This window comes from Oncorhynchus keta, chromosome 37 (genome assembly GCF_023373465.1).
Source record: "Oncorhynchus keta strain PuntledgeMale-10-30-2019 chromosome 37, Oket_V2, whole genome shotgun sequence".
NCBI lineage: Eukaryota > Metazoa > Chordata > Actinopteri > Salmoniformes > Salmonidae > Oncorhynchus > Oncorhynchus keta.
The window spans coordinates 10,672,488-10,700,237 of record NC_068457.1 but is presented as its reverse complement, the minus strand read 5'-3'; the positions used below and the strand labels follow the sequence as shown (position 1 = coordinate 10,700,237).

At 49.0% G+C, this 27,750-nt stretch overlaps 1 protein-coding gene and 1 pseudogene across 3 annotated transcripts in view; both read right to left on the bottom strand.

Annotated features, from left to right (window-relative positions):
- LOC118370171 (aryl hydrocarbon receptor) overlaps nt 1-27,750 on the bottom strand; it is a 105,357-nt gene that overhangs the window by 14,717 nt on the left and 62,890 nt on the right. For 2 of the 3 annotated variants that reach the window (XM_035755024.2, XM_035755025.2), the window contains 4 exons: nt 23,725-23,814; nt 20,393-20,516; nt 19,604-19,737; nt 3,068-3,270 (listed from right to left, as the gene is read on the bottom strand). In XM_035755024.2, the coding sequence (XP_035610917.1) occupies nt 3,068-3,270; nt 19,604-19,737; nt 20,393-20,516; nt 23,725-23,814 (551 nt within the window). Of the gene's footprint in view, nt 1-3,067; nt 3,271-19,603; nt 19,738-20,392; nt 20,517-20,897; nt 21,024-23,724; nt 23,815-27,750 lie in introns of those variants that run through there. The other variant, XM_035755026.2, reaches the window with a different exon arrangement.
- Nucleotides 5,281-19,515, bottom strand: LOC118370310 (polyadenylate-binding protein 1-like; annotated as a pseudogene).

Here is a 27,750-nt window from a genome sequence, read left to right as displayed (position 1 = left end):
ACATCAGACAGAAGGTTACTTAAAGGAGACTGTACCTAAATCTCAATTTTTCATGTAAATGGCATGTACCCAAAAAACAAACCAAATCACAAAAAAAGTGTCTGGATCCTTCTATAACATGCCATCACAAATAGAGATTTACTTCAGAAATAGGAAAAGTCTCGAGGGTGGAAGGATGGGCGTATAACTAGGATGTCTAGTGTAACGGATGTGAAACGGCTAGCTTAGTTAGCGGTGCGCGCTAAATAGCGTTTCAATCGGTTACGTCACTTGCTCTGAGACCTTGAAGTAGTAGTTCCCCTTGCTCTGCAAGGGCCGCAGCTTTTGTGGAGTGATGGGTAACGATGCTTCGAGGGTGACTGTTGTCGATGTGTGCAGAGGGTCCTTGGTTCGCGCCGGGTATGGGCGAGGGGACGGACGTAAAGTTATTCTGTTACACTAGCAACTCAAACAAAGTTTAAGTCTCATCATGGACAATTTCAGCTAACTGCTTACTACTTTTTAGCTACTTTGCAACTACTTAGCATGTAAGCTAACCCTTCCCATAACCTTAAAACCCATAACTCCTAACATTAACCCTTTAACCTCACTCCTAACCTTAAACCCTATCCTAGAAAACGTTAGCCACCTAGCTAACATATCGTACATATTGCAAATTAATTAGGACATATCTAGACCATTCTTCATTTATAGTTGACAGCCCCCTCCCGTCACACACACTTATTTACATTTATTAGGTGGTCTTGCTAGAACAGAGGAGAGATCAGCTCTCACTCTCAAGGAGGAGGTTGTTGCACTCATTCGTGAGATGCACGCCATCCCTCCCTTGGTTTTTGCCTAAGCACTACACAGATGATTCAAATAACCAACTCACCAACAAGGGGGGGCAGGACCAAGTTTGGGAAACCCTGCCCCACGGTACTGCCCAGGGACATTGTGATTTATGACAAAATGGCCGATTGTGGGCATGGCCTATAACAGAGAAATGCAAACACCAGCTGGTTAACAGAGCGCCGGGCCATCTCTATGCGCTTGTTGATGTCCTACTCCCACTGAAACATCCAACTCCTCCACTGTGTGATGTCAGTGACAGTGTCAGACCACTGTTATCCTGGGAACTATGATATATTCACGGTCACACCTCGCTTTGCCGAGAAATACTTTTTCAGAACCCTTCCATTGAGAACAGCTCATCCATATTTTGTGCTCCTGTAGTCATCTAGCCCACTACATTGTGTAATCGCATAGTAAATATTTGCTTGAGTCTTTGTTTCCTTGCTCTTGCCAATTTGCTTTGAGCAATGATAAGTAGGAGTATAAACTGGGATCTTATCAATAAATAAGGAGAGCATGTGTTATGCTGTATTATAAACTGGGTGGTTGAGTCCTGAATGCTGATTGGCTGAACGCCATATACCACCGGTTTATTTTCACTCTTCTAATTACGTTGGTAAACAGTTTATAATAGCTAGCTATAAGGCACCTCAGGGGTTTGTGGTATATGACCAATATACCACAGCTAAGGGCTATATCCAGGCACTTCGCATTACGTTGTGCGAAATAACAGCCCTTAGCTGTGGTATATTGGCCATATACCACCCCCCCTCGGGTCTTATTGCTTAATTATGTTGTATAATAATGTTGCATAATCACCTTCCAGTGTAAAGAACATGGAAATCAAATAAAAAAATATATATTTTTAAGTGAGAATAAATAGGCATTGGTCTGAAGCCAAAAAAAAGCAAATTCACGAGCACCCATGCTCTACCAAGGATTTCCAGCACACAGCTTTCACCAACTACAGTAGCTATGTTGATATTGTACTTCAAACTATGTATCATTTGGCTGTATGTATTTTTTGACCTAGGCCTGTTGTAAATTCATATTATTGTTGCAAAAATAAATACAAGTACAAACATAACTTATTTGAAACACAATTGGTTCTGAGCTTATGTCAATATTACACAGGTAAGCTAACGGTTACAGAAATCAGGCATGTAGACAGGCTCTAACTATCTGAGCTACTATGTCCAATGGTATAACTTTAGTCCGTCCCCTCGCCCATACCTGGGCGCGAACCAGGGACGCTCTGCACACGTCCACAGTCACCCTCGAAGCATCGTTACCCATCGCTCCACAAAATGCAGAGCAAGGGGAACCACTACTTCAAGGTCTCAGAGCGAGTGACATCAACGATTGAAACGCTACCAGCGCGCACCACCACTAACTAGCTAGCCATTTCGCATCGGCTACACACGCACCACCTATTGTTATGTTGACCACCTACACCTAAAAAAGGATGTTATTATGATAATTTATTTTTAAAGACATGTTTTGCTAAAATAAAAGGTTTTAGCAAATACAGGCATGCACCACATTACTACAAGACGAAACAGCTAAAAAGCATGAAAAGGTAGTGTAATGAGAACTTCTCACTGTGGTGTGTGAAGAATCAAATACTTTACCTTGCATGTGGTACAAATCACATTATTGTGGAAGCACCTCCTCTAAGAGCGTGAATTAGGCTGTTTGAGAAAGTTTGAATCCTATTCAATCTGCCTACACATAGTTTGAAGTACAATCCCAACATAGCTATTGTAGTAGGTCAAAGCTGTGTGCTGGAAAACCTTAGTAGAGCATGGGCGGAATAGGCATTGTGGTGCTTGTGAATTTCCTTTCATTTCCGGGCTTCCTTTTCTTTTCGGCTTCAGACTATTCTTACTTAAAACACTTTTTAGTTGTTTTTTATTAGAGACAGAATATGGACAGAATAATCATTGCAAGTCTATTATACAATAGGACATCAATGGCAGTGAAAACATGTTTGAATTACCACTACTTCAAACATATTATAGCCATATGACAAGAAATTGCTCTTCACAGTAACAAACACCCTAGCAACACCCCCGCAGGCAAAACTGGTTGAAATGACCTCATTACAACCAGAATACAACTAATTCTGTTTTTAAAAGGGGTTCTAATGATGTTCATTCAACCAGCTATAACCGGTGGAACTTTAACAACATCCCATCATAATGTGAAGTAAGACTGAATAGTGTGGGCGTACTTGGCATCGCAGGACATGGGGGTGAAGTCCAGCTTGTGTTTGGTCCTGAAGATCATGTTCTTGGTCCTAATCTCCAGGATGGATGGAGGTTGGAGGGGGGTAGCGATGGCAAACAGGGCCAGCTGGGGGGGCACGTTACAGCCGTCATCCAGCCGGCAGTTCTGGCCATGCAGGAACTTCAGACGGCCTTGGAGGGTCAGGGCCTGGGGAGAAAAAACAAAGAGCTGGTTGGTCCAGGCTTTCTCATACAGTATTTGTTCGGAAACCAATAGCCGAGTAATGAACGAGACTTGGGAGGATAATAACGTGAGACGACAGTATCAAATCAAATCACATTTTATTTGTCACATGCGCTGAATACAACAGGTGTAGTAGACCTTACAGTGAAATGCTTACTTACAAGCCCTTAAACAATGCAGTTTTAAGAAAATACCCCAAAAAAGGTAAGATATAAGAATATCAAATCATTAGAGAGCAGCAGTAAAATAACAATAGTGGGGCTATTTACAGGGGGTACCGGTGTCGAGGTAATTGAGGTAATATGTACATGTATGTAGAGTTATTAAAGTGACTATGCATAGATACTAACAGAGAGTAGCGTGGGGGCAATGCAAATAGTATGGGTAGCCATTTGATTAGATGTTCAGGAATCTTATGGCTTGGGGGTAGAAGCTGTTTAGAAGCCTCTTGGACCTAGACTTGGCGCTCCGGTACCGCTTGCCGTGTGGTAGCAGTCTATGACTAGGGTGGCTGGAGTCTTTGACAATTTTTAGGGCCTTCCTCTGACACCACCTGGCATAGGGGTCCTGGATGGCAGGAAGCTTGGCCCCGGTGATGTACTGGGTCGTACGCACTACCCTCTGTAGTGCCTTGTGGTCGGAGGCCGAGCAGTTGCCGTACCAGGCAGTGATGCAACCCGTCAGGATGCTCTCGATTATGCAGCTGTAAAACCTTTTGAGGATCTGAGGACCCATGCCAAATCTTTTCAGTCTCCTGAGGGGGAATAGGTTTTGTCGTGCCCTCCTCACAACTGTCTTGGTGTGCTTGGACCATGTTAGTTTGATGATGTGGACGCCAAGTAACTTGAAGGAACTTGAAGCTCTCAACCTGCTCCACTACAGCCCCGTTGATGAGAATGGGGGCATGCTCGGTCCTCCTTTTCTTGTAGTCCACAATCATCTCCTTTGTCTTGATCACGTTGAAGGAGAGGTTGTTGTCCTTGCACCACACGGTCAGGTGTCTGCCCTCCTCCCTATAGGCTATCTCATTGTTGTCGTTGATCAGGCCTATGACACTGTTGTGTCATCGGCAAACATAATGATGGTTTTGGAGTCGTGCCTGGCCGTGCAGTCATGAGTAAACAGAGAGTACAGGAGGGGACCGAGCACGCACCCCTGAGGGGTCCCTGTGTTGAGGATCATCGTGGCGGATGTGTTGCTACCTACCCTTACCACCTGGGGGCAGCCCGTCAGGAAGTCCAGGATCCAGTTGCAGAGGGAGGTGTTTAGTCCCAGGGTCCTTAGCTTAGTTATTAGCTTTGAGGGCACTATGTTGTTGAACATGGGCAGTATTCACTGAATAGCATTTTCACATAGGTGTTCCTTTTGTCCAGGTGGATCTGTTGAGGCAGTATGCAAATTGGAGTGAATCTAGGATTTCTGGGATAATGGTGTTGATGTGAGCCATGACCAGCCTTTCAAAGCATTTCATGGCTGCAGACGTGAGTGCTACCGGTCAGTGGCCATTTAGGCAGGTTACCTTATAATAGGAGTAGAAAATACTATTAGTAAATACTAAAAGTATACTATTATATTACTAAAATAAAATAGTAGTATTTAAATATTACTCGTGTTTGTGCACTTGAAGCTCTCAACCTCTCAAGTTTGTCTGGTACCAATGGAATAGTTTCAAAAGTGCAAAGTATAAACCCTGCACATCTGACACCACAGACAGAGGACATCGAAAAGATGAAAGTATTTGAAAGAAACTGGATACTAATTGAACCCAGGTCTGGTGTAGAGATTCACGAGCACAACAAAACTTGCTTCAGTCATGTTTGTTCATAAATGAGAAGCTGGCTGTATGTTCCACATATAGGATTTCCCAGACATCAACAATCAAACTGCTCAGACAACAATAGAGCTCACACTCAGATGAATGATGAGCATATTGATTGCTGGTACACTTTATGGTACTGTGCTTTAATTATTTATTTAAGGCACAGCCTTGGTGGCCTCCTCGGGGGAGGAGAGGTAAACAAAAGCCTTTGCCTCCGGCCGCTCTCCGTCATCACCTTGGCGCTGATGATTGTTTTCCGAATGCAGAAAACACCTTCCTTAAACGGTGATCATTAAAGGCATCATCCATGTTCTTTACAAAGAGATTTACACCTCTGTATTTGGCCTTGGGGTCAGGCTTCTTCTGCCCAAACTTGAGTTTCAGCAACGTCTGGCGCTCTGCTTTCTTCTGGGCACGGCCTACATATATCAGCCTCCCGTTTAGCTCCTTCCTGCTCATCTCGTTCACGGCTCTCTGTGCATCCTCATGCCCCTCGAAGCAAACAAAACCGAACCCACACGACTTCCCCTTATCGTCTTTCATAACCTTGACACTAACGGTTGGTCCATATTTTCCAAAAAGCTCCATCAGTTTCTCATCGTTCGTGTCTCTGCCAAGATTCTTGACAAACACGTTGTTGAACTCTCTGGCCTTGGCTTCAAGCACCTCCTCTCGCTCTTTGCGTGACTTAAAGCGCTCGCTAAACACTTTTTCGTTATCCCATTAACATGCCATTTAATTTCTCGATGACTCTATCAGCAGCCTCTTGTGTCTTGTATTCAATATAACCATAACCCTTGGAATGGCCATTCTCGTCACAAACTACCTTGCTAGAGTAGATGTCTCCAAATGCTGAGAAGGTCTCGTACAGGTTTTTGTTTGTTATAGACTTCTTATCCAGGTTCCTGATGAAGATGTTTCCCACCCCACTCTTCCTCAGGGTACGTTTTGGTGGAGGTCATCAACATACAAAGAATTCATTTAGGAGATTTTGGACCTAATTCACACGTTATCGAAGCTAGCTCAAGAGCACAGATTGACAGATTCACATGGTCTCTCCTATCATTGCTATGCAGACGACACACAATTAATCTTCTCCTTTCCTCCTTCTGATGACCAGGTGGTGAATCGCATCTCTGCATGTCTGGCAGACATATCAGTGTGGATGACGGATCACCACCTCAAGCTGAACCTCGGCAAGACAGAGCTGCTCTTCCTCCCGGGGAAGGACTGCCCGCTCCATGATCTCGCCATCAAACAACTCCATTGTGTCCTCCTCCCAGAGCGCTAAGAACCTTGGCGTGATCCTGGACAACACCCTGTCGTTCTCAACTAACATCAAGGCGGTAGCCCGTTCCTGTAGGTTCATGCTCTACAACATCCGCAGAGTACGACCCTGCCTCACACAGTCCTAATCCAGGCACTTGTCATCTCCCGTCTGGATTACTGCAACTCGCTGTTGGCTGGGCTCCCTGCCTGTGCCATTAAACCCTACAACTCATCCAGAACGCCGCAGCCCGTCTGGTGTTCAACCTTCCCAAGTTCTCTCACGTCACCCCGCTCCTCCGCTCTCTCCACTGGCTTCCAGTTGAAGCTCGCATCCGCTACAAGACCATGGTGCTTGCCTACGGAGCTGTGAGGGGAACGGCACCTCAGTACCTCCAGGCTCTGATCAGGCCCTACACCCAAACAAGGGCACTGCGTTCATCCACCTCTGGCCTGCTCGCCTCCCTACCACTGAGGAAGTACAGTTCCCGCTCAGCCCAGTCAAAACTGTTCGCTGCTCTGGCTCCCCAATGGTGGAACAAACTCCCTCACGACGCCAGGACAGCGGAGTCAATCACCACCTTCCGGAGACACCTGAAACCCCACCTCTTTAAGGAATACCTAGGATAGGATAAAGTAATCTTTCTCACCCCCCTTAAAAGATTTAGATGCACTATTGTAAAGTGGCTGTTCCACTGGATGTCATAAGGTGAATGCACCAATTTGTAAGTCGCTCTGGATAAGAGCGTCTGCTAAATGACTTAAATGTAATGTAATGTAATGTAAATGACAGGTGAATGAACAGCTGTCACGTGTTTAAATTCCCCCGGAACTGACTCGTTTGTGATGTCATAAGTGATGTAGCGTCAAATGCAACTCTGATGTGCCATCTTCCCTTTATTGCATCATAGTCATGTAGTTTACAGGATTTAGATCGCAAACAGAAACATTTCAATTTTAAACACATACATACATGTACCGCAATCTGTATTTTTTTTTTTTACAGTTTGGGAAGTCAGAGAGATATATAGACAGAAATTACTATTATAACTTCAACCCAGGATACACATGGCAAATACTAAGCATGTCCTCTTCATCGATGGATAAAAGTATGCCAAATAATAAAATAGAAAATTAGTAGGTTTGAATGATTGCACGATTTGACAATAACAGACTCACGTTAGAGGAATAGCATTTGGTTCACAGTCGTTCCACCTCCAGTGAGAGGTTGAATGAGCAAAATAACCCTGTAAAACTGAACCGTTTAAAAATGTAATCGAGCTCTGGGTCAGTCAGGCTTGCTATTTCTATCTGTTTGTATACTACAGTGGGGTGTTATTCATTTTTATGCTGTAAAGAGAGCTGAGGAGTGTCAGGAGAGAGTGAATGCTTCAAACAATCTTCCGTAGCCAACCACAGCAGTCTAGACTAGAGAGAGACTAGGACTCTCTCCTCGCTCTCCCGTTCAAATGCATAACATATTCCTCTGCTGCCTTTGTGACAATGAAGATGATATCACGTGTGCTCACTTCTCAGTGCCTGTTTCTCAGTGTCTGTGCCTGAAACAGTGCCTGTTCCTCAGTGTCTGTGCCTGAAACAGTGCCTGTTTCTCAGTGTCTGTGCCTGAAACAGTGCCTGTTTCTCAGTGTCTGTGCCTGAAACAGTGCCTGTTTCTCAGTGTCTGTGCCTGAAACAGTGCCTGTTCCTCAGTGCCTGTTTCTCAGTGTCTGTGCCTGAAACAGTGCCTGTTCCTCAGTGCCTGTTTCTCAGTGTCTGTGCCTGAAACAGTGCCTGTTTCTCAGTGTCTGTGCCTGAAACAGTGCTTGTTTCTCAGTGTCTGTGCCTGAAACAGTGCCTGTTCCTCAGTGTCTGTGCCTGAAACAGTGCCTGTTTCTCAGTGTCTGTGCCTGAAACAGTGCCTGTTTCTCAGTGTCTGTGCCTGAAACAGTGCCTGTTCCTCAGTGTCTGTGCCTGAAACAGTGCCTGTTTCTCAGTGTCTGTGCCTGAAACAGTGCCTGTTTCTCAGTGTCTGTGCCTGAAACAGTGCCTGTTTCTCAGTGTCCCTGAAACAGTGCCTGTTTCTCAGTGTCTGTGCCTGAAACAGTGCCTGTTTCTCAGTGTCTGTGCCTGAAACAGTGCCTGTTTCTCAGTGTCTGTGCCTGAAACAGTGCCTGTTTCTCAGTGCCTGTTTCTCAGTGTGCCTGAAACAGTGCCTGTTTCTCAGTGTCTGTGCCTGAAACAGTGCCTGTTTCTCAGTGTCTCAGTGTGCCTGAAACAGTGCCTGTTTCTCAGTGTCTGTGCCTGAAACAGTGCCTGTTTCTCAGTGTCTGTGCCTGAAACAGTGCCTGTTTCTCAGTGTCTGTGCCTGAAACAGTGCCTGTTTCTCAGTGTCTGAAACAGTGCCTGTTTCTCAGTGTCTGTGCCTGAAACAGTGCCTGTTTCTCAGTGTCTGTGCCTGAAACAGTGCCTGTTTCTCAGTGTCTGTGCCTGAAACAGTGCCTGTTTCTCAGTGTCTGTGCCTGAAACAGTGCCTGTTTCTCAGTGTCTGTGCCTGAAACAGTGCCTGTTTCCTCAGTGTCTGTTGAAACAGTGCCTGTTTCTCAGTGTCTGTGCCTGAAACAGTGCCTGTTTCTCAGTGTCTGTGCCTGAAACAGTGCTGCCTGTTTCTCAGTGTCTGTGCCTGAAACAGTGCCTGTTTCTCAGTGTCTGTGCCTGAAACAGTGCCTGTTTCTCAGTGTCTGTGCCTGAAACAGTGCCTGTTTCTCAGTGTCTGTGCCTGAAACAGTGCCTGTTTCTCAGTGTCTGTGCCTGAAACAGTGCCTGTTTCTCAGTGTCTGTGCCTGAAACAGTGCCTGTTTCTCAGTGTCTGTGCCTGAAACAGTGCCTGTTTCTCAGTGTCTGTGCCTGAAACAGTGCCTGTTTCTCAGTGTCTGTGCCTGAAACAGTGCCTGTTTCTCAGTGTCTGTGCCTGAAACAGTGCCTGTTTCTCAGTGTCTGTGCCTGAAACAGTGCCTGTTTCTCAGTGTCTGTGCCTGAAACAGTGCCTGTTCCTCAGTGTCTGTGCCTGAAACAGTGCCTGTTTCTCAGTGTCTGTGCCTGAAACAGTGCCTGTTTCTCAGTGTCTGTGCCTGAAACAGTGCCTGTTTCTCAGTCTCTGTTTCTCAGTGTCTGTGCCTGAAACAGTGCCTGTTTCTCAGTGTCTGTGCCTGAAACAGTGCCTGTTTCTCAGTGTCTGTGCCTGAAACAGTGCCTGTTTCTCAGTGTCTGTGCCTGAAACAGTGCCTGTTCCACAGTGCCTGTTCTCAGTGTCTGTGCCTGAAACAGTGCCTGTTTCTCAGTGTCTGTGCCTGAAACAGTGCCTGTTTCTCAGTGTCTGTGCCTGAAACAGTGCCTGTTTCTCAGTGTCTGTGCCTGAAACAGTGCCTGTTTCTCAGTGTCTGTGCCTGAAACAGTGCCTGTTTCTCAGTGTCTGTGCCTGAAACAGTGCCTGTTTCTCAGTGTCTGTGCCTGAAACAGTGCCTGTTTCTCAGTGTCTGTGCCTGAAACAGTGCCTGTTTCTCAGTGTCTGTGCCTGAAACAGTGCCTGTTTCTGCCTGTTCCTCAGTGTCTGTGCCTGAAACAGTGCCTGTTTCTCAGTGGTGTCTGTGCCTGAAACAGTGCCTGTTTCTCAGTGTCTGTGCCTGAAACAGTGCCTGTTCCTCAGTGCCTGTTCCTCAGTGCCTGAAACAGTGCCTGTTTCTCAGTGTCTGTGCCTGAAACAGTGCCTGTTTCTCAGTGTCTGTGCCTGAAACAGTGCCTGTTTCTCAGTGGGAAACAGTGCCTGTTTCTCAGTGTCTGTGCCTGAAACAGTGCCTGTTTCTCAGTGTCTGTGCCTGAAACAGTGCCTGTTTCTCATCTGTGCCTGAAACAGTGCCTGTTTCTCAGTGTCTGTGCCTGAAACAGTGCCTGTTCCTCAGTTCCTCAGTGTCTGTGCCTGAAACAGTGCCTGTTTCTCAGTGTCTGTGCCTGAAACAGTGCCTGTTTCTCAGTGTCTGTGCCTGAAACAGTGCCTGTTTCTCAGTGTCTGTGCCTGAAACAGTGCCTGTTCCTCAGTGTCTGTGCCTGAAACAGTGCCTGTTTCTCAGTGTCTGTGCCTGAAACAGTGCCTGTTTCTCAGTGTCTGTGCCTGAAACAGTGCCTGTTTCTCAGTGTCTGTGCCTGAAACAGTGCCTGTTTCTCAGTGTCTGTGCCTGAAACAGTGCCTGTTTCTCAGTGTCTGTGCCTGAAACAGTGCCTGTTCCTCAGTGCCTGTTTCTCAGTGTCTGTGCCTGAAACAGTGCCTGTTTCTCAGTGTCTGTGCCTGAAACAGTGCCTGTTTCTCAGTGTCTGTGCCTGAAACAGTGCCTGTTTCTCAGTGTCTGTGCCTGAAACAGTGCCTGTTTCTCAGTGTCTGTGCCTGAAACAGTGCCTGTTTCTCAGTGTCTGTGCCTGAAACAGTGCCTGTTTCTCAGTGTCTGTGCCTGAAACAGTGCCTGTTTCTCAGTGTCTGTGCCTGAAACAGTGCCTGTTTCTCAGTGTCTGTGCCTGAAACAGTGCCTGTTCCTCAGTGTCTGAAACAGTGCCTGTTTCTCAGTGTCTGTGCCTGAAACAGTGCCTGTTTCTCAGTGTCTGTGCCTGAAACAGTGCCTGTTCCTCAGTGTCTGTGCCTGAAACAGTGCCTGTTCCTCAGTGCCTGTTCCTCAGTGTCTGTGCCTGAAACAGTGCCTGTTTCGTTTCTCCCCGTCGCACGCAATCAGCATTATTTACAACAGTCACCTCTAGAAAGAAGAGAGAGAGACACACACACAAAGAGAGAGAGAGAGAGAGAGAGAGAGAGAGAGAGACACACAAAGACAGAGAGAGACACACAAAGACAGAGAGAGAGAGAGAGAGAGAGAGAGAGAGAGACACACAAAGACAGAGAGAGAGAGAGAGACACACAAAGACAGAGAGAGAGAGAGAGAGACACACAAAGACAGACACACAAAGACAGAGAGAGAGAGAGAGAGAGACACACAAAGACAGAGAAAGAGAGAGAGAGAGAGAGAGAGAGAGAGAGAGAGAGAGAGAGAGAGAGAGAGAGAGAGAGAGAGAGAGAGAGAGAGAGAGAGAGAGAGAGAGAGAGAGAGAGAGAGCCCAGTCTTAATGGCTGAGCCTGTCTTTGAGCCTGTCTCTCTGTCCCGCGCTAGGCTGGCTGGCTGGCTGCCCTTTGATCACCCTGTAAACATACAGGATCCCCTGTCATCCCCAGCCATAAGCCAGCAGGCCGTGACCCTGCTCATCAAATTGCTAATTAGAAAAGCCAGGGTAGCCTTTGAATGTGGACTTTTGGACTGATAAAACTTTCAGACGCTCCTCCTCCCCTGCCTGCAAGAGCCCCAGAGGGACAGTGTAGAACTACACTAATTTACAATGAAACACACACGCACATCCACACACTACACTACAGTAGAACCATCCATCTATCTCCATCACGTAGATGCGTGGTACACCTTGATAACAAACAATTCAGAACAGCAGTGCACGCAGGTCTCACGGTTCGCTGGGGGCAGAAAGACTTATTTATATTCATAGTAAGTAACCGACATGTGACATGTCAGTGTCAGGCTCGCTCTGAGCTCTTTGTGTGACATGACAGGACAGGACAGGAAGCATCGGAGAAGATACTTAGAGAGCTATGTTATGTCCTGTTCCTTCTCCGCGGCCTGTTTCCACGGTAACACACCAGTCCCTCCACTGACAGTGATGAGTGTCATGGAGCTAATGAAAGGGAACTTCTTCTTCTGTCCCTGTTAAAACGTCAGGACGTAGAGCTAATTGGCTTTGAGTAATTACTAGGAGTTGAGGTGCACTAGGTGCACTGGGATGCTATTTAGAAATTCCCGCCTGCCCTGTGGATTTCTGCTTAAGCTGCAGGTTAGGAACATACTGGTACCTTCAGGTTAGGAACACACTGGTACCTTCAGGTTAGGAACACACTGGTACCTTCAGGTTAGGAACACACTGGTACCTTCAGGTTAGGAACACACTGGTACCTTCAGGTTAGGAACACACTGGTACCTTCAGGTTAGGAACACACTGGTACCTTCAGGTTAGGAACACACTGGTACCTTCAGGTTAGGAACACACTGGTACCTTCAGGTTAGGAACACACTGGTACCTTCAGGTTAGGAACACACTGGTACCTTCAGGTTAGGAACACACTGGTACCTTCAGGTTAGGAACACACTGGTACCTTCAGGTTAGGAACACACTGGTACCTTCAGGTTAGGAACACACTGGTACCTTCAGGTTAGGAACACACTGGACCTTCAGGTTAGGAACACACTGGACCTTCAGGTTAGGAACACACTGGACCTTCAGGTTAGGAACACACTGGACCTTCAGGTTAGGAACACACTGGACCTTCAGGTTAGGAATGAATGAAACAGTCAGAGATCACCAAGCGCATCATAGCTTCTGCGTGCATATCAGCTAGAAAGATGTGTCGGCATCGAGTAATTGTCTCTGGCCCCCTCCCAGTTAGGGGGAGTGATGAGCTCTACAGCAGAGTCTCACAACTCAATCGCTGGTTGAAAACTGTTTTCTGCCCCTCCCAAAAGATAGAATTTGTAAATAACTGGCCCTCTTTCTGGGACTCGCCCACAAACAGGACCAAGCCTGACCTGCTGAGGAGTGACGGACTCCATCCTAGCTGGAGGGGTGCTCTCATCTTATCTACCAACATAGACAGGGCTCTAACTCCTCTAGCTCCACAATGAAATAGGGTGCAGGCCAGGCAGCAGGCTGTTAGCCAGCCTGCCAGCATAGTGGAGTCTGCCACTAGCACAGTCAGTGTAGTCAGCTCAACTATCACCATTGAGACCGTGTCTGTGCCTCGACCTAGGTTGGGCAAAACTAAACATGGCGGTGTTCGCCTTAGCAATCTCACTAGGATAAAGACCACCTCCATTCCTGTCATTACTGAAAGAGATCATGATACCTCACATCTCAAAATAGGGCTACTTAATGTTAGATCCCTTACTTCAAAGGCAATTATAGTCAATGAACTAATCACTGATCATAATCTTGATGTGATTGGCCTGACTGAAACATGGCTTAAGCCTGATGAATTTACTGTTTTAAATGAGGCCTCACCTCCTGGCTACACCATATCCCCCGTGCATCCCGCATAGGTGGAGGTGTTGCTAACATTTACGATAGCAAATTTCAATTTACAAAAAAAAAAAAGACGTTTTCGTCTTTTGAGCTTCTAGTCATGAAATCTATGCAGCCGACTCAATCACTTTTAATAGCTACTGTTTACAGGCCTCCTGGGCCATATACAGCGTTTCTCACTGAGTTCCCTGAATTGCTATCGGACCTTGTAGTCATAGCAGATAATATTCTAATCTTTGGTGACTTTAATATTCACATGGAAAAGTCCACAGACCCACTCCAAAAGGCTTTCGGAGCCATCATCGACTCAGTGGGTTTTGTCCAACATGTCTCTGGACCCACTCACTGTCACAGTCATACGCTGGACCTAGTTTTGTCCCATGGAATAAATGTTGTTGATCTTAATGTTTTTCCTCATAATCCTGGACTATCGGACCACCATTTTATTACTTTTGCAATTGCAACAAATAATCTGCTCAGACCCCAACCAAGGACCATCAAAAGTCGTGCTATAAATTCACAGACAACACAAAGATTCCTTGATGCCCTTCCAGACTCCCTCTGCCTACCCAAGGACGCCAGAGGACAAAAATCAGTTAACCACCTAACTGAGGATCTCGATTTAACCTTGCGCAATACACGAGATGCAGTTGCACCCCTAAAAACTAAAAACATTTCTCATAAGAAACTAGCTCCCTGGTACACAGAAAATACCCGAGCTCTGAAGCAGGCTTCCAGAAAATTGGAACGGAAATGGCGCCACACCAAACTGGAAGTCTTCCGACTAGCTTGGAAAGACGGTACCGTGCAGTACCGAAGAGCCCTTACTGCTGCTCGATCATCCTATTTTTCTAACTTAATTGAGGAAAATAAGAACAATCCGAAATTCCTATTTGACACTGTCGCAAAGCTAACTAAAAAGCAGCATTCCCCAAGAGAGGATGACTTTCACTTTAGCAGTGATAAATTCATGAACTTCTTTGAGGAAAAGATTATGATTATTAGAAAGCAAATTACGGACTCCTCTTTAAACCTGCGTATTCCTCCAAACCTCAGTTGTCCTGAGTCTGCACAACTCTGCCAGGACCTAGGATCAAGAGAGACGCTCAAGTGTTTTAGTACTATATCTCTTGACACAATGATGAAAATAATCATGGCCTCTAAACCGTCAAGCTGCATACTGGACCCTATTCCAACTAAACTACTGAAAGAGCTGCTTCCTGTGCTTGGCCCTCCTATGTTGAACATAATAAACGGCTCTCTATCCACTGGATGTGTACCAAACTCACTAAAAGTGGCAGTAATAAAGCCTCTCTTGAAAAAGCCAAACCTTGACCCAGAAAATATAAAAAACTATCGGCCTATATCGAATCTTCCATTCCTCTCAAAATTTTTAGAAAAGGCTGTTGCGCAGCAACTCACTGCCTTCCCGAAGACAAACAATGTATACGAAATGCTTCAGTCTGGTTTTAGACCCCATCATAGCACTGAGACGGCACTTGTGAAGGTGGTAAATGACATTTTAATGGCATCGGACCGAGGCTCTGCATCTGTCCTCGTGCTCCTAGACCTTAGTGTTGCTTTTGATACCATCGATCACCACATTCTTTTGTAGAGATTGGAAACCCAAATTGGTCTACACGGACATGTTCTGGCCTGGTTTAGATCTTATCTGTCGGAAAGATATCAGTTTGTCTCTGTGAATGGTTTGTCCTCTGACAAATCAACTGTAAATTTCGGTGTTCCTCAAGGTTCTGTTTTAGGACCACTATTGTTTTCACTATACATTTTACCTCTTGGGGATGTTATTCGAAAACATAATGTTAACTTTCACTGCTATGCGGATGACACACAGCTGTACATTTCAATGAAACATGGTGAAGCCCCAAAATTGCCCTCGCTAGAAGCATGTGTTTCAGACATAAGGAAGTGGATGGCTGCAAACTTTCTACTATTAAACTCAAAACAGAGATGACAAAACAGAGATGCTTGTTCTAGGTCCCAAGAAACAAAGAGATCTTCTGTTGAATCTGACAATTAATCTTAATGGTTGTACAGTCGTCTCAAATAAAACTGTGAAGGACCTCGGCGTTACTCTGGATCCTGATCTCTCTTTTGAAGAACATATCAAGACTATTTCGAGGACAGCTTTTTTCCCATCTACGTAATATTGCAAAAATCAGAAACTTTCTGTCCAAAAATGATGCAGAAAAATGAATCCATGCTTTTGTCACTTCTAGGTTAGACTACTGCAATGCTCTACTTTCCGCCTACCCGGATAAAGCACTAAATAAACTTCAGTTAGTGCTAAATACGGCTGCTAGAATCCTGTCTAGAACCAAAAAATTTGATCATATTACTCCAGTGCTAGCCTCTCTACACTGGCTTCCTGTCAAAGCAAGGGCTGATTTCAAGGTTTTACTGCTAACCTACAAAGCATTACATGGGCTTGCTCCTACCTATCTCTCTGATTTGGTCCTGCCGTACATACCTACACGTCGTACGCTACGGTCACAAGACGCAGGCCTCCTAATTGTCCCTAGAATTTCTAAGCAAACAGCTGGAGGCAGGGCTTTCTCCTATAGAGCTCCATTTTTATGGAACGGTCTACCCATGTCAGACACGCAAACTCGGTCTCAACCTTTAAGTCTTTACTGAAGACTCATCTCTTCAGTGGGTCATATGATTGAGTGTAGTCTGGCCCAGGAGTGGGAAGGTGGACGGAAAGGCTCTGGAGCAACGAACCGCCCTAGCTGTCTCTGCCTGGCCAGTTCCCCTCTTTCCACTGGGATTCTCTGCCTCTAACCCTATTACAGGGGCTGAGTCACTGGCTTACTGGGGCTCTCTCATGCCGTCCCTGCAGGGGGTGCGTCACCTGAGTGGGTTGATTCACTGTTGTGGTCATCCTGTCTGGGTTGGCGCCCCCTGGGTTGTGCCGTGGCGGAGATCTTTGTGGGCTAAACTCAGCCTTGTCTCAGGATGGTAAGTTGGTGGTTGAAGATATCCCTCTAGTGGTGTGGGGGCTGTGCTTTGGCAAAGTGAGTAGGAACACACTGGACCTTCAGGTTAGTAACACACTGGTACCTTCTGTTTATGTAATGAAGGACTGTAGTTGAATAGAACGCTACTACAGCAGTACAAATGACCTAGTCAGCACGGAAGATTTGGTTCTGGTTGGGGAACATAACTTCTGTTTATGTAATGAAGGTCTGGACTTGCTACTACTAGGTTACAAATGATCACGGAACCAGAAACAAATGTTGCATACGCTGGTCAGCTAACAGTGTGTCACGAGAGATTGCAGCACAGACGACCAGGATGAACTAATGAAACTACTGTATGTGTGTCAATTCACTGGGACATGCAACTGTCAAACCAGCAAAAGCAGAATTCTTTGAGCTTGATTTGTGTGACAGCTTGAATCTCCTACTGGAATATTGATGGGGCTGTGTCTCCCGCTCAAAGTCGGTCTCCAGTGCAATCTTTGTGGAGATAACGTTGCACATGAGTGAATGTCGACGCAAGACATTCTCACAGGAAGAAATTGCTTTTTTCCTGAGACAAACGGTAGCCCCCTAAGATTTCGTGGCCTACTAGCTGATGGATTCAAACGACAACAAGAACCGTGCAAGGACTTGTGTGTTTGAGATCGAGACGACAGGCATTATTATAATGAACAATGTCATGTTGAATATTGTCTGATTTATAAAACAAGAACGGGGAGAAAAAAAAGAGAACATTATCATTAATGCACATGCCTCTCTTTTACTTTCTATAACAGCTGAATGCTCGAGGGCGAATGTAATTAGAGTTCACAGAACTTCAGGAAAACGAGGAAAAGCAAAAAGGATTCAATTAACTTGTTCATTATCCTTCTACTAGAGTCAGATACAATACAACATGCTGTATGTAATAAAACCCTCATATAATACGAACATGATGTTTAGGAGGGAACCGATGACCCCCGGATGAGACTTGGACCGCGTCCTAAATGGCACCCTATTCCCAATTTAGCACACTGATTTTGACAAGAGGTTTATAGGGCTGTGGCAAAAGTAGTGCACTTATACAGGGGATAGGGTGTCATTTGGGACACACCCTTTGTACAAGGCTGAGGGGGTCTTGAGGGGAGACGGAAGTCATTGAAGATTATAGAGGACATGCAAGGAAGGGAGAAAACACCAAAGTACTGTAATGTAACTGGACACTGTGTCCTCCGCTCTGCGTCCTCTGTAGTGATTACGTCAACAATTCAAAGATGAGATAAAAATGGTGCACAAGGTTTACGAGAACGGTAATTGGAATTCATTTCTTTCTTCTTCTCCTTGATGAGTTTAAGTTGGGCCTCATCCTCCCTCCAACTAACCTCTCCCTGACTCTGTCCACCCCTCCCCTCTGCTCTCCCTGTTTCCTATTTCTCCTCCTCCTCCTCTCGGCCCGTATCCTCTCACGCGAGGCCAGGATGGTGTGGTGGGTCTTATGGCCCTCTCCTCCCATCTCCCCCTAGCACTTGTTCATTGATCCTGCTGGGCATAAGGTGAGGTGCAATGATGTCAGGAGTCTACCCTCAAATAGCAATAGGATTACCAAAACAATGCTATGGAAATTAGTCCGAGACAGACCCTGGGCTTACCGCTCACGCAAATGACCTCCGCAGAGATGAGAAGTACCCCGATCTTACTCTCCTTTCTTCTTCCCTTCCCCCTCCCCTCCCGTCCCCAACCACCAGCACCCCGCTACTCTGCATGGTCCTGATCTGTACTGGTGAGATGGAGAGGCTAGGAGGAGCGGAGGGGGCGAGGGGGTCATGCCACAGTCTCCCCCTTGTGCTCACCGGGCAGGAGGTCCCGCTCTGACACACCCACACCACGAGCCCTGCATGCCAGCTTTAACAGAAAACACAGGCTCTCACAACTCTCTGAGTATGCTATTCTAACTGCACACGGACTATCCTGCAGGCCCCTACAGCAATACATTGACTTGTATGTTACTGTGTTCTAGCCCAGTCTCTCTCTCTCTCTCTCTCTCTCGCTCTCTCATCCAGCACAAACCTTTTGTCTGAGGAGAAGAATGAGTCCTTGAGCTACTCTGACTAAGCAAATTCCTCTCTGGTTGCTCTCCTCCAGATTAAAGCCCTTTCCCCACGACCCTGTGGCTCTTTAAGACGGATTACCGAGGGTGGGTAGTGGCTTCTGATCCCGCCGTGGTCTGAAGTGGTACGACCCCCTGCTGACCAGGCTAATAGGCTCTCTATGGCTCTCTAGCTACTGTAGCTGGGAGAAAATAGTCTCCTTTGGCCTCAGAGTGCTGGGATGGTGACGGAGAAGTGGAGAAAGAGGGTGATAGGGTAGGGGGAAAGAGGTGGGCAGGGATAGAAGGGGGGAGGTAGGGGAGGAAGTGAACAGCAGCCTTGCATTTTCTAGCTGGGAGAAAATAGCATCCTTTGGTCTGAATGGGGGAGGTAGCACTGGAAAGTAGAATGCTCAGATTTCTGCAGAGGGAGGATAGGAGGGGGGACATAGGGGGGGTGGAGGGGATTCTGTAGTTCAGGGATCAGTAGTGGAGGGTAGCTCTGGGATAGGGGGGTTCAGTAGCCCTGTAAAGCGCCTGCCTCTGGGGCTCTCTGGCGGGAGTCGGGACACCCCACGCCAGGAGCCAGACTAGAAGTGTCTGGGTATTCCCAGGCCTTTGTTTCTTGTACGGCTCAGCCTCCCTCAGTATAGTCATGGGACACAGTCACAGTGGCACTCTCTTCTAATAAAGCTGAGGTGTGATCTGACACACACACACTTGTGGATGTACGCACGCAAGCAAGAGTGCAGTACATATGGAAGTAAGGACGCTCGCATGCATGCCTTCTTCCTTATACACATGCATACACAGACCATAAGTCCAACAATGGCTGTCTTCAATGGAGGGCAAATCTCTAACATGAGCTCGAAAATCATTGCAAGAATAATCTTCCCAAAAGGAGTCAGTCTCCAGTACTCCTGTGTGTATGAGGTTGAGAGAGGGGGAATATGATTGGTTACAAACCAGGAAGCCAGAAGAGTTGTCGAGGAGACAGCGGAAGCGACAGACGAAGTTCCTTTCCAGGAAGGAGGAGTTCTCTGGAGGCAGCTGGTCGGGGTTATAGGTCACCAGGGACGAGCTGGGGACTGGTTTTCCATCTGAGGAATAGAAACAGGACAAGGACAAAGTCAAATCACTATAGTCAATGGCTACTTCATTTGTGGTCTATTAATATGTCTGTTCAACACGGTTCTGATGCTCCTAGAGTACGGTATGTTTGGTGAGTGTGTGTATGTGCATGTGCGTGTGGGTGTGTAGCTCTAGTCTGTCCCTCCCTCTCTCCATTCCGTGCCTGTTCTAAAGTACCACGGTGACGCTACGGTAGCTCTAAACCCTGCCTAATTAAAACAGACGGCTGTGTGTGTTCTAACATTTACCCTCATAGTCATGGAGTGCCTGATAAAGGTCACCTCTCTCTCTCTCTCTCTCTCTCGTTTTCATGATCAAACCAGTATGGTGTATACTGTCACTGAATGTGTGTGTCACTTTAAAGTTGAACGACGACTTCAAATCGACTAAGTATCATACTGAAACAAAGCATCAAACTGGCATCTCCTTTTTATCTGTATTTTGTTCTGCTAGTAGTTCACCTCAGCCCCTTGCACAAGTTCAATGTCTGTGCAACAGAGCATCAAACATACATCGCTAGCTAGTAATGTGAAAGGCTTCACAGTGGCCTTGGACAGCTTTGTGAAAATGCGTCGGCCCGGCATAAAAGTGGGTATAGACAGTGAGACGCAGTGTAAGACTGACCTGGGGGTGACTCCACCTGCTGGGGCACGGCCGGGGGGTTGAGAGCCCAGTGCAGGTTCCTCCTAAACTCCTGCTGGTCCTCAGTGTGGATCAGATCAAACACACTCTGGTGCATCACGTCCGTCTGGGACGAGGAGAGAAAGAGAGAGGTCTTTGGAACAGTCACGTGTACCAGCACATAGGACTGGGAACTATAGTCTGACTTCCTGAAAAATAATCTACACACAATTGAATTCATCCCTGTAGAATCTGTAAGGTGACGCTCACATACACACGCACGCACGCACACACACACACACACACACACACACACACACACACACACACACACACACACACACACACACACACACACACACACACACACACACACACACACACACACGACCCCTTGTTTTGTGAGTGAGGAGGAGGGTTAGGGCATCAGCTGGACCACCTCAGACATGGACACAGCACAGCCCGAGGTTCCGTATCACACTAGCATCTCAGTGCTACTTCTCATTACCATTCACACAGCTCCACAACAGGCAGCCACATCCAAAAGGATTTCGGTCAGCGCTGTAGATGTGAAGTGAGGGTTGTTGAAATGAAACGAGGCCTGAGAGGAGTGGCTCACACTGTGGGAACATTTCTTCTACAGCAGCTTGTAGCTACAGTGCCTTGCAAAAATATTCACCCCCTTAGCATTTTTCCTATTTTGTTTCATTACAAACTTTCAATTTAAATGGATTTTGGATTTCATGTAATGGACATACACAAAATAGTCCAAATTGGTGAAGTAAAATGAAAAAAATAACTTGTTTCAAATTTTTTTTTTTAAATGGTGCTGAGTGCGTATGTATTTGCCTCCTTTGCTATGAAGCCCCTAAATAAGATCTGGTGCAACCAATTACCTTCAGAATGCATACAATTATGTTCAATTAAATCCACCTGTGTGCAATCTAAGTGTCACATGATCTGTCACATGATCTCAGTACATATACACCTGTTCTGAAAAGACCCAGAGTCTACAACACCACTAAGCAAGGGGCACCACCAAGCAAGCGGCACCATGAAGACCAAGGAGCTCTCCAAACAGGGCAGGGACAAAGTTGTGGAGATGTACAGATCAGGGTTGGGTTATAAAAAAATATCTAAAACTTTGAACATCCCACGGAGCACCATTAAATATATTATTAAAAAATGGAAAGAATATGGCACCACAACAATCCTGCCATGAGAGGGCAGCCCACCAAAACTCATGGACCAGGCAAGGAGGGCATTAATCAGAGAGGCAACAAAGAGACCAAAGATAACCCTGAAGGAGCTGCAAAGCTCCACAGCGGAGATTGGAGTATCTGTCCATAGGACCACTTAAAGTTGTACACTCCACGGAGCTGGGCTTTACGGATGACTGACTAGAAAAAAGCCATTGCTTAAAGAAAAAATAAGCAAACACATTTGGTGTTTGCCAAAAGGCATGTGGGAGACTCCCCAAACATATGGAAGAAGGTACACTGGTTAGATGAGAATAAAAGTGAGCTTTTTGGCCATCAAGGAAAACACTGTCTGGCGCAAACCCAACACCTTTCATCACCCCGAGAACACCACCATGTTTTTCATCTGCAGGGACTGGGAAACTGGTCACAATTGAAGGAATGATGGATGGTGCTAAATACAGGGAAATACTTGAGTGAAACCTGTTTCAGTCTTCCAGAGATTTGAGACTGGGACGGAGGTTCACCTTCCAGCAGGACAATGGCCCTAAGCATACTGATAAAGCAACACTCAAGTGGTTTAAGGGGAAACATTTAAATGTCTTGGAATACCCTAGTCAAAGCCCAGACCTCAATCCCATTGAGAATGGGTGAATAGTTATGCACTCTCAAGTTTTCCGTTTTTTTGTCTTATTTCTTGTTTGTTTCACATTAAAACATATTTTCTATCTTCAAAGTGGTAGGTATGTTGTGCAAATAAAATGATACAAACCCCCCAAAAATATATTTTAATTCAAGATCTTAAGGCAACAAAATAGGAAAAGGCAACAAAATAGGAAAAATGCCAAGAGGGTGAATACTTTCGCAAGCCATTGTACAGCACCACTGCACACCACAGGAGGTTGGTGGCACCTTAATTGGGGAGGACGGGCTCGTGGTAATGGCTGGAGCGGACTTATACATTTGACGCCATTCCATTCGCTCCTTTCCAGCCATTATTATGAGCCGTTCTCCCCTCAGCAGCCTCCAACTGATGACCACAGAGAGAAAGAAAGCTAGAGGGAGAGAGCGAGAAAGAGAAAAGGAGAGAGAGAGAGAGAGAAGGAAAGAGAGAAAGAGGGAGCGAGAGAGAGAGCAAAGAAAAGAGAGAGCGAGAAGGAGAGAGAGAGAGAGACAAAAGAAAAGAGAGAGAAGGAAAGAGAGAGAGTGAGCTTCAGGGGGTGTTAATAATTGCTAATACAGCTTAGCCCAACTGTGTACGCAAGCATGGATGTTATCAAAAACGGATCCAACCTGAATAAATGAGGCTATGAGAGCAGTTAATCAGCTGCTGGGGGTTAACTAAATTAAAGAAACGTAGGACAGACAGTATGCATGCTTATAGAGGTCTGTGATTAAATATGCTATAGATCAGATTAAATGATTAACCTGCGTTTGACCTCTCTGGACGGGGTTATCAAACTCTTATCCAGTGGGAAATCCTTAATCAAGCGCGCTAAAGCGCTTAGCACAGAGCAGGGCTGGGTACCAGAGGGCAGAGAGGGCGAGACTAGGGAACGGAAGGGGGCCGGAGGCGGGCCAAAAGGACAGGAAAGGACACAGGGCGGTGTTGGGGGAAGATAGCATATTGGTTTTCACCTTCATTCTGGCTGCAACTGTTGGGGAAAAGAAGGGGGGCAGGGACCAGTAGAGTGTATTCCGGGGCTCTCCAACCTCGTTCCTGGAGAGATACCCTCCTGCGGGTTTTCACTCCCACCCCAGTTGTAACTAACCCGTTTCAGCTTATCAACCAGCTAATGATTAGAATCTGGTGCGCTAGATTTGGTTTGCCACAGAAACCTGGAGGACGATAGCTTTCAGTCCGTGACCCAGCACACCCTGTGTCGTTCCAAAAATAGAACGAGGGCAGAGTCATGTCGTCGTCATAACTGGCTTGGCCGAGGCCGGAGTTGATCGAACCTCCTCCAGACTCCCTCTGTACCAGGCTGTGGCTCTGTAGGCAGGCCCAATCCTCCTCTCTCTGTCCGTGTTTGAGCGGCAGTGCGTGTGTGTGTGTATGATGTACGGCGTGTATGGTGTGTGTGTGCCAGTGGGTTTGAGTGGCTGTGAACCCTGTGATCAGCAGCAGAGACTTACTTGGTGGAATCCCAGGTAATCCTGAATGGTGTGAGAGGAGTAGAATATGACCCCGTCTGCAGTGATGACCAGGACGAAACCATTAAGGGCCTGAGGAGGGAGAACAAGTCACAACAGACAGTAAGTTAGGGAATGTCCCTCACTGCGTACTGCTATCAAAGACGTTTAGCGAGTGCAATTATTTGGGCTGGACAAACGAAGACTGACGCAAATGACTCACAGCTTTTGAGTGATCGTGTTTGGTGTCCATCACGAGAAGACAGTGACAACCCATATTATAGTGACACACTTGTGCCATTTGGTGTGTTTTGTATTTGACTGCCAACACCAAGCATGTATAAAAGAGCAGGACAGACTACAGTGTGCAGACAGACAGATTCCTGAGGACAGGAGGTCGTTCAAACCTGAGAGAGGGGGAAACGGAGGGGGGAAACGGAGGGGGGAAATGGAGGGGGAGGGGGGAATGGAGGGGGAGGGGGGAAGAGGGCAACAAAACGAGAAACTGCAAACGGGGGGCATGACACCACTTCAGGCCGTGGAGGACAGGAGAGGGGGAGGAGAGGAGCGGTGGAGGAGAGGTGAGGGGGAGGAGAGGAGCGGTGGAGGAGAGGTGAGGGGGAGGAGAGGAGCGGTGGAGGAGAGGTGAGGGGGAGGAGAGGAGCGGTGGAGGAGAGGAGAGGGGAGGAGAGGTGAGGGGAGGAGAGGAGCGGTGGAGGAGAGGGGGGGAGAGGAGCGGTGGAGGAGAGGTGAGGGGGAGGAGAGGAGCGGTGGAGGAGAGGTGAGGGGGAGGAGAGGAGCGGTGGAGGAGAGGTGAGGGGGAGGAGAGGAGCGGTGGAGGAGAGGTGAGGGGGAGGAGAGGAGCGGTGGAGGAGAGGTGAGGGGGAGGAGAGGAGCGGTGGAGGAGAGGTGAGGGGGAGGAGAGGAGCGGTGGAGGAGAGGTGAGGGGGAGGAGAGGAGCGGTGGAGGAGAGGTGAGGGGGAGGAGAGGAGCGGTGGAGGAGAGGTGAGGGGGAGGAGAGGAGCGGTGGAGGAGAGGTGAGGGGGAGGAGAGGAGCGGTGGAGGAGAGGTGAGGGGGAGGAGAGGTGAGGGGGAGGAGAGGAGCGGTGGAGGAGAGGAGAGGGGGAGGAGAGGTGAGGGGGAGGAGAGGTGAGGGGGAGGAGAGGTGAGGGGGAGGAGAGGAGCGGTGGAGGAGAGGTGAGGGGGAGGAGAGGAGCGGTGGAGGAGAGGTGAGGGGGAGGAGAGGTGAGGGGGAGGAGAGGAGCGGTGGAGGAGAGGTGAGGGGGAGGAGAGGAGCGGTGGAGGAGAGGGGGGGAGGAGGGGGAGGAGAGGAGCGGTGGAGGAGAGGTGAGGGGGGAGAGGAGCGGTGGAGGAGAGGTGAGGGGGAGGAGAGGAGCGGTGGAGGAGAGGTGAGGGGGGAGGAGAGGAGCGGTGGAGGAGAGGTGAGGGGGAGGAGAGGAGTGGAGGAGAGGTGAGGGGGAGGAGAGGAGCGGTGGAGGAGAGGTGAGGGGGGAGGAGAGGAGCGGTGGAGGAGAGGTGAGGGGGAGGAGAGGAGCGGTGGAGGAGAGGTGAGGGGAGGAGAGGGTGAGGGGGAGGAGAGGAGCGGTGGAGGAGAGGTGAGGGGGAGGAGGGGAGGGGGAGGAGAGGTGAGGGGGAGGAGAGGAGCGGTGGAGGAGAGGTGAGGGGGAGGAGAGGAGCGGTGGAGGAGAGGAGCGGTGGAGGAGAGGTGAGGGGGAGGAGAGGAGCGGTGGAGGAGAGGTGAGGGGGAGGAGAGGTGAGGGGGAGGAGAGGAGCGGTGGAGGAGAGGTGAGGGGGAGGAGAGGTGAGGGGGAGGAGAGGAGCGGTGGAGGAGAGGTGAGGGGAGGAGAGGAGCGGTGGAGGAGAGGTGAGGGGGAGGAGAGGAGCGGTGGAGGAGAGGGGAGGAGGAGAGGAGCGGTGGAGGAGAGGTGAGGGGGAGGAGAGGAGCGGTGGAGGAGAGGTGAGGGGGAGGAGAGGGGAGGGGGAGGAGAGGAGCGGTGGAGGAGAGGTGAGGGGGGAGGAGAGGAGAGGAGAGGAGGAGAGGAGGGTGGAGGAGAGGTGAGGGGGGAGGAGAGGAGCGGTGGAGGAGAGGTGAGGGGGAGGAGAGGTGGAGGAGAGGAGGAGAGGAGTGGTGGAGGAGAGGTGAGGGGAGGAGAGGAGCGGTGGAGGAGAGGTGAGGGGGAGGAGAGGAGCGGTGGAGGAGAGGTGAGGGGAGGAGAGGTGAGGAGAGGAGGAGAGGAGTGGTGGAGGAGAGGTGAGGGGGAGGAGAGGAGCGGTGGAGGAGAGGTGAGGGGGAGGAGAGGTGAGGGAGAGGAGGAGAGGAGGGGGAGGAGAGGTGAGGGGGAGGAGAGAGCGGTGGAGGAGAGGTGAGGGGGAGGAGAGGAGCGGTGGAGGAGAGGTGAGGGGGAGGAGAGGAGAGAGGAGGAGAGGTGAGGGGAGGAGAGGAGCGGTGGAGGACAGGAGAGGGGGAGGAGAGGAGCGGTGGAGGAGAGGTGAGGGGAGAGGGAGCGGTGGAGGAGAGGTGAGGGGGAGGAGAGGTGAGGAGAGGAGGAGAGGAGGGTGGAGGAGAGGTGAGGGGAGGAGAGGAGCGGTGGAGGAGAGGTGAGGGGGAGGAGAGGTGAGGGAGAGGAGGAGAGGAGTGGTGGAGGAGAGGTGAGGGGGAGGAGAGGAGCGGTGGAGGAGAGGTGAGGGGAGGAGAGGAGGAGGAGGAGGAGAGGTGAGGGGGGAGGAGAGGAGGAGAGGAGGAGAGGTGGTGGAGGAGGGTGAGGGGGGAGGAGAGGAGCGGTGGAGGAGAGGTGAGGGGGAGGAGAGGTGAGGAGAGGAGGAGAGGAGTGGTGGAGGAGAGGTGAGGAGAGGAGTGGAGGAGAGGTGAGGAGAGGAGGAGAGGAGCGGTGGAGGAGAGGAGCGGTGGAGGAGAGGTGAGGAGAGGAGGAGAGGAGCGGTGGAGGAGAGGAGCGGTGGAGGAGAGGTGAGGAGAGGAGGGGTGGAGGAGAGGAGCGGTGGAGGAGAGGTGAGGAGACGAGGAGAGGAGCGGTGGAGGAGAGGTGAGGAGAGGAGGAGAGGAGTGGTGGAGGAGAGGGGGAGGAGAGGAGCGGTGGAGGAGAGGTGAGGAGAGGATGAGAGGAGCGGTGGAGGAGCGGAGGAGAGGAGTGGTGGAGGAGAGGGGGAGGAGAGGTGAGGAGAGGAGGAGAGGAGCGGTGGAGGAGCGGAGCGGTGGAGGAGAGGTGAGGAGACGAGGAGAGGAGCGGTGGAGGAGAGGTGAGGAGAGGAGGAGAGGAGTGGTGGAGGAGAGGGGGAGGAGAGGAGCGGTGGAGGAGAGGTGAGGAGAGGATGAGAGGAGCGGTGGAGGAGCGGAGGAGAGGAGTGGTGGAGGAGAGGGGGAGGAGAGGTGAGGAGAGGAGGAGAGGAGCGGTGGAGGAGCGGAGCGGTGGAGGAGAGAGGAGGAGAGGAGCGGTGGAGGAGAGGTGAGGAGAGGAGCGGTGGAGGAGAGGTGAGGAGAGGTGAGGAGAGGAGGAGAGGAGTGGTGGAGGAGAGGTGAGGAGAGGAGGAGAGGAGAGGTGAGGAGAGGTGAGGAGAGGAGGAGAGGAGGGTGGAGGAGAGGTGAGGAGAGGAGCGGTGGAGGAGAGGTGAGGAGAGGAGGAGAGGAGTGGTGGAGGAGAGGGGGAGGAGAGGAGCGGTGGAGGAGAGGTGAGGAGAGGAGGAGAGGAGCGGTGGAGGAGAGGTGAGGAGAGGAGGAGAGGAGAGGTGAGGAGAGGAGGAGGGGAGCGGTGGAGGAGCGGAGCGGTGGAGGAGAGAGGAGGATAGGAGTGGTGGAGGAGAGGTGAGGAGAGGTGAGGAGGAGGGGAGCGGTGGAGGAGCGGAGCGGTGGAGGAGAGAGGAGGATAGGAGCGGTGAAGGAGAGGTGAGGAGAGGTGAGGAGAGGTGAGGAGAGGAGGAGAGGAGTGGTGGAGGAGAGGTGAGGAGAGGAGGAGAGGAGCGGTGGAGGAGAGGTGAGGAGAGGAGGAGAGGAGC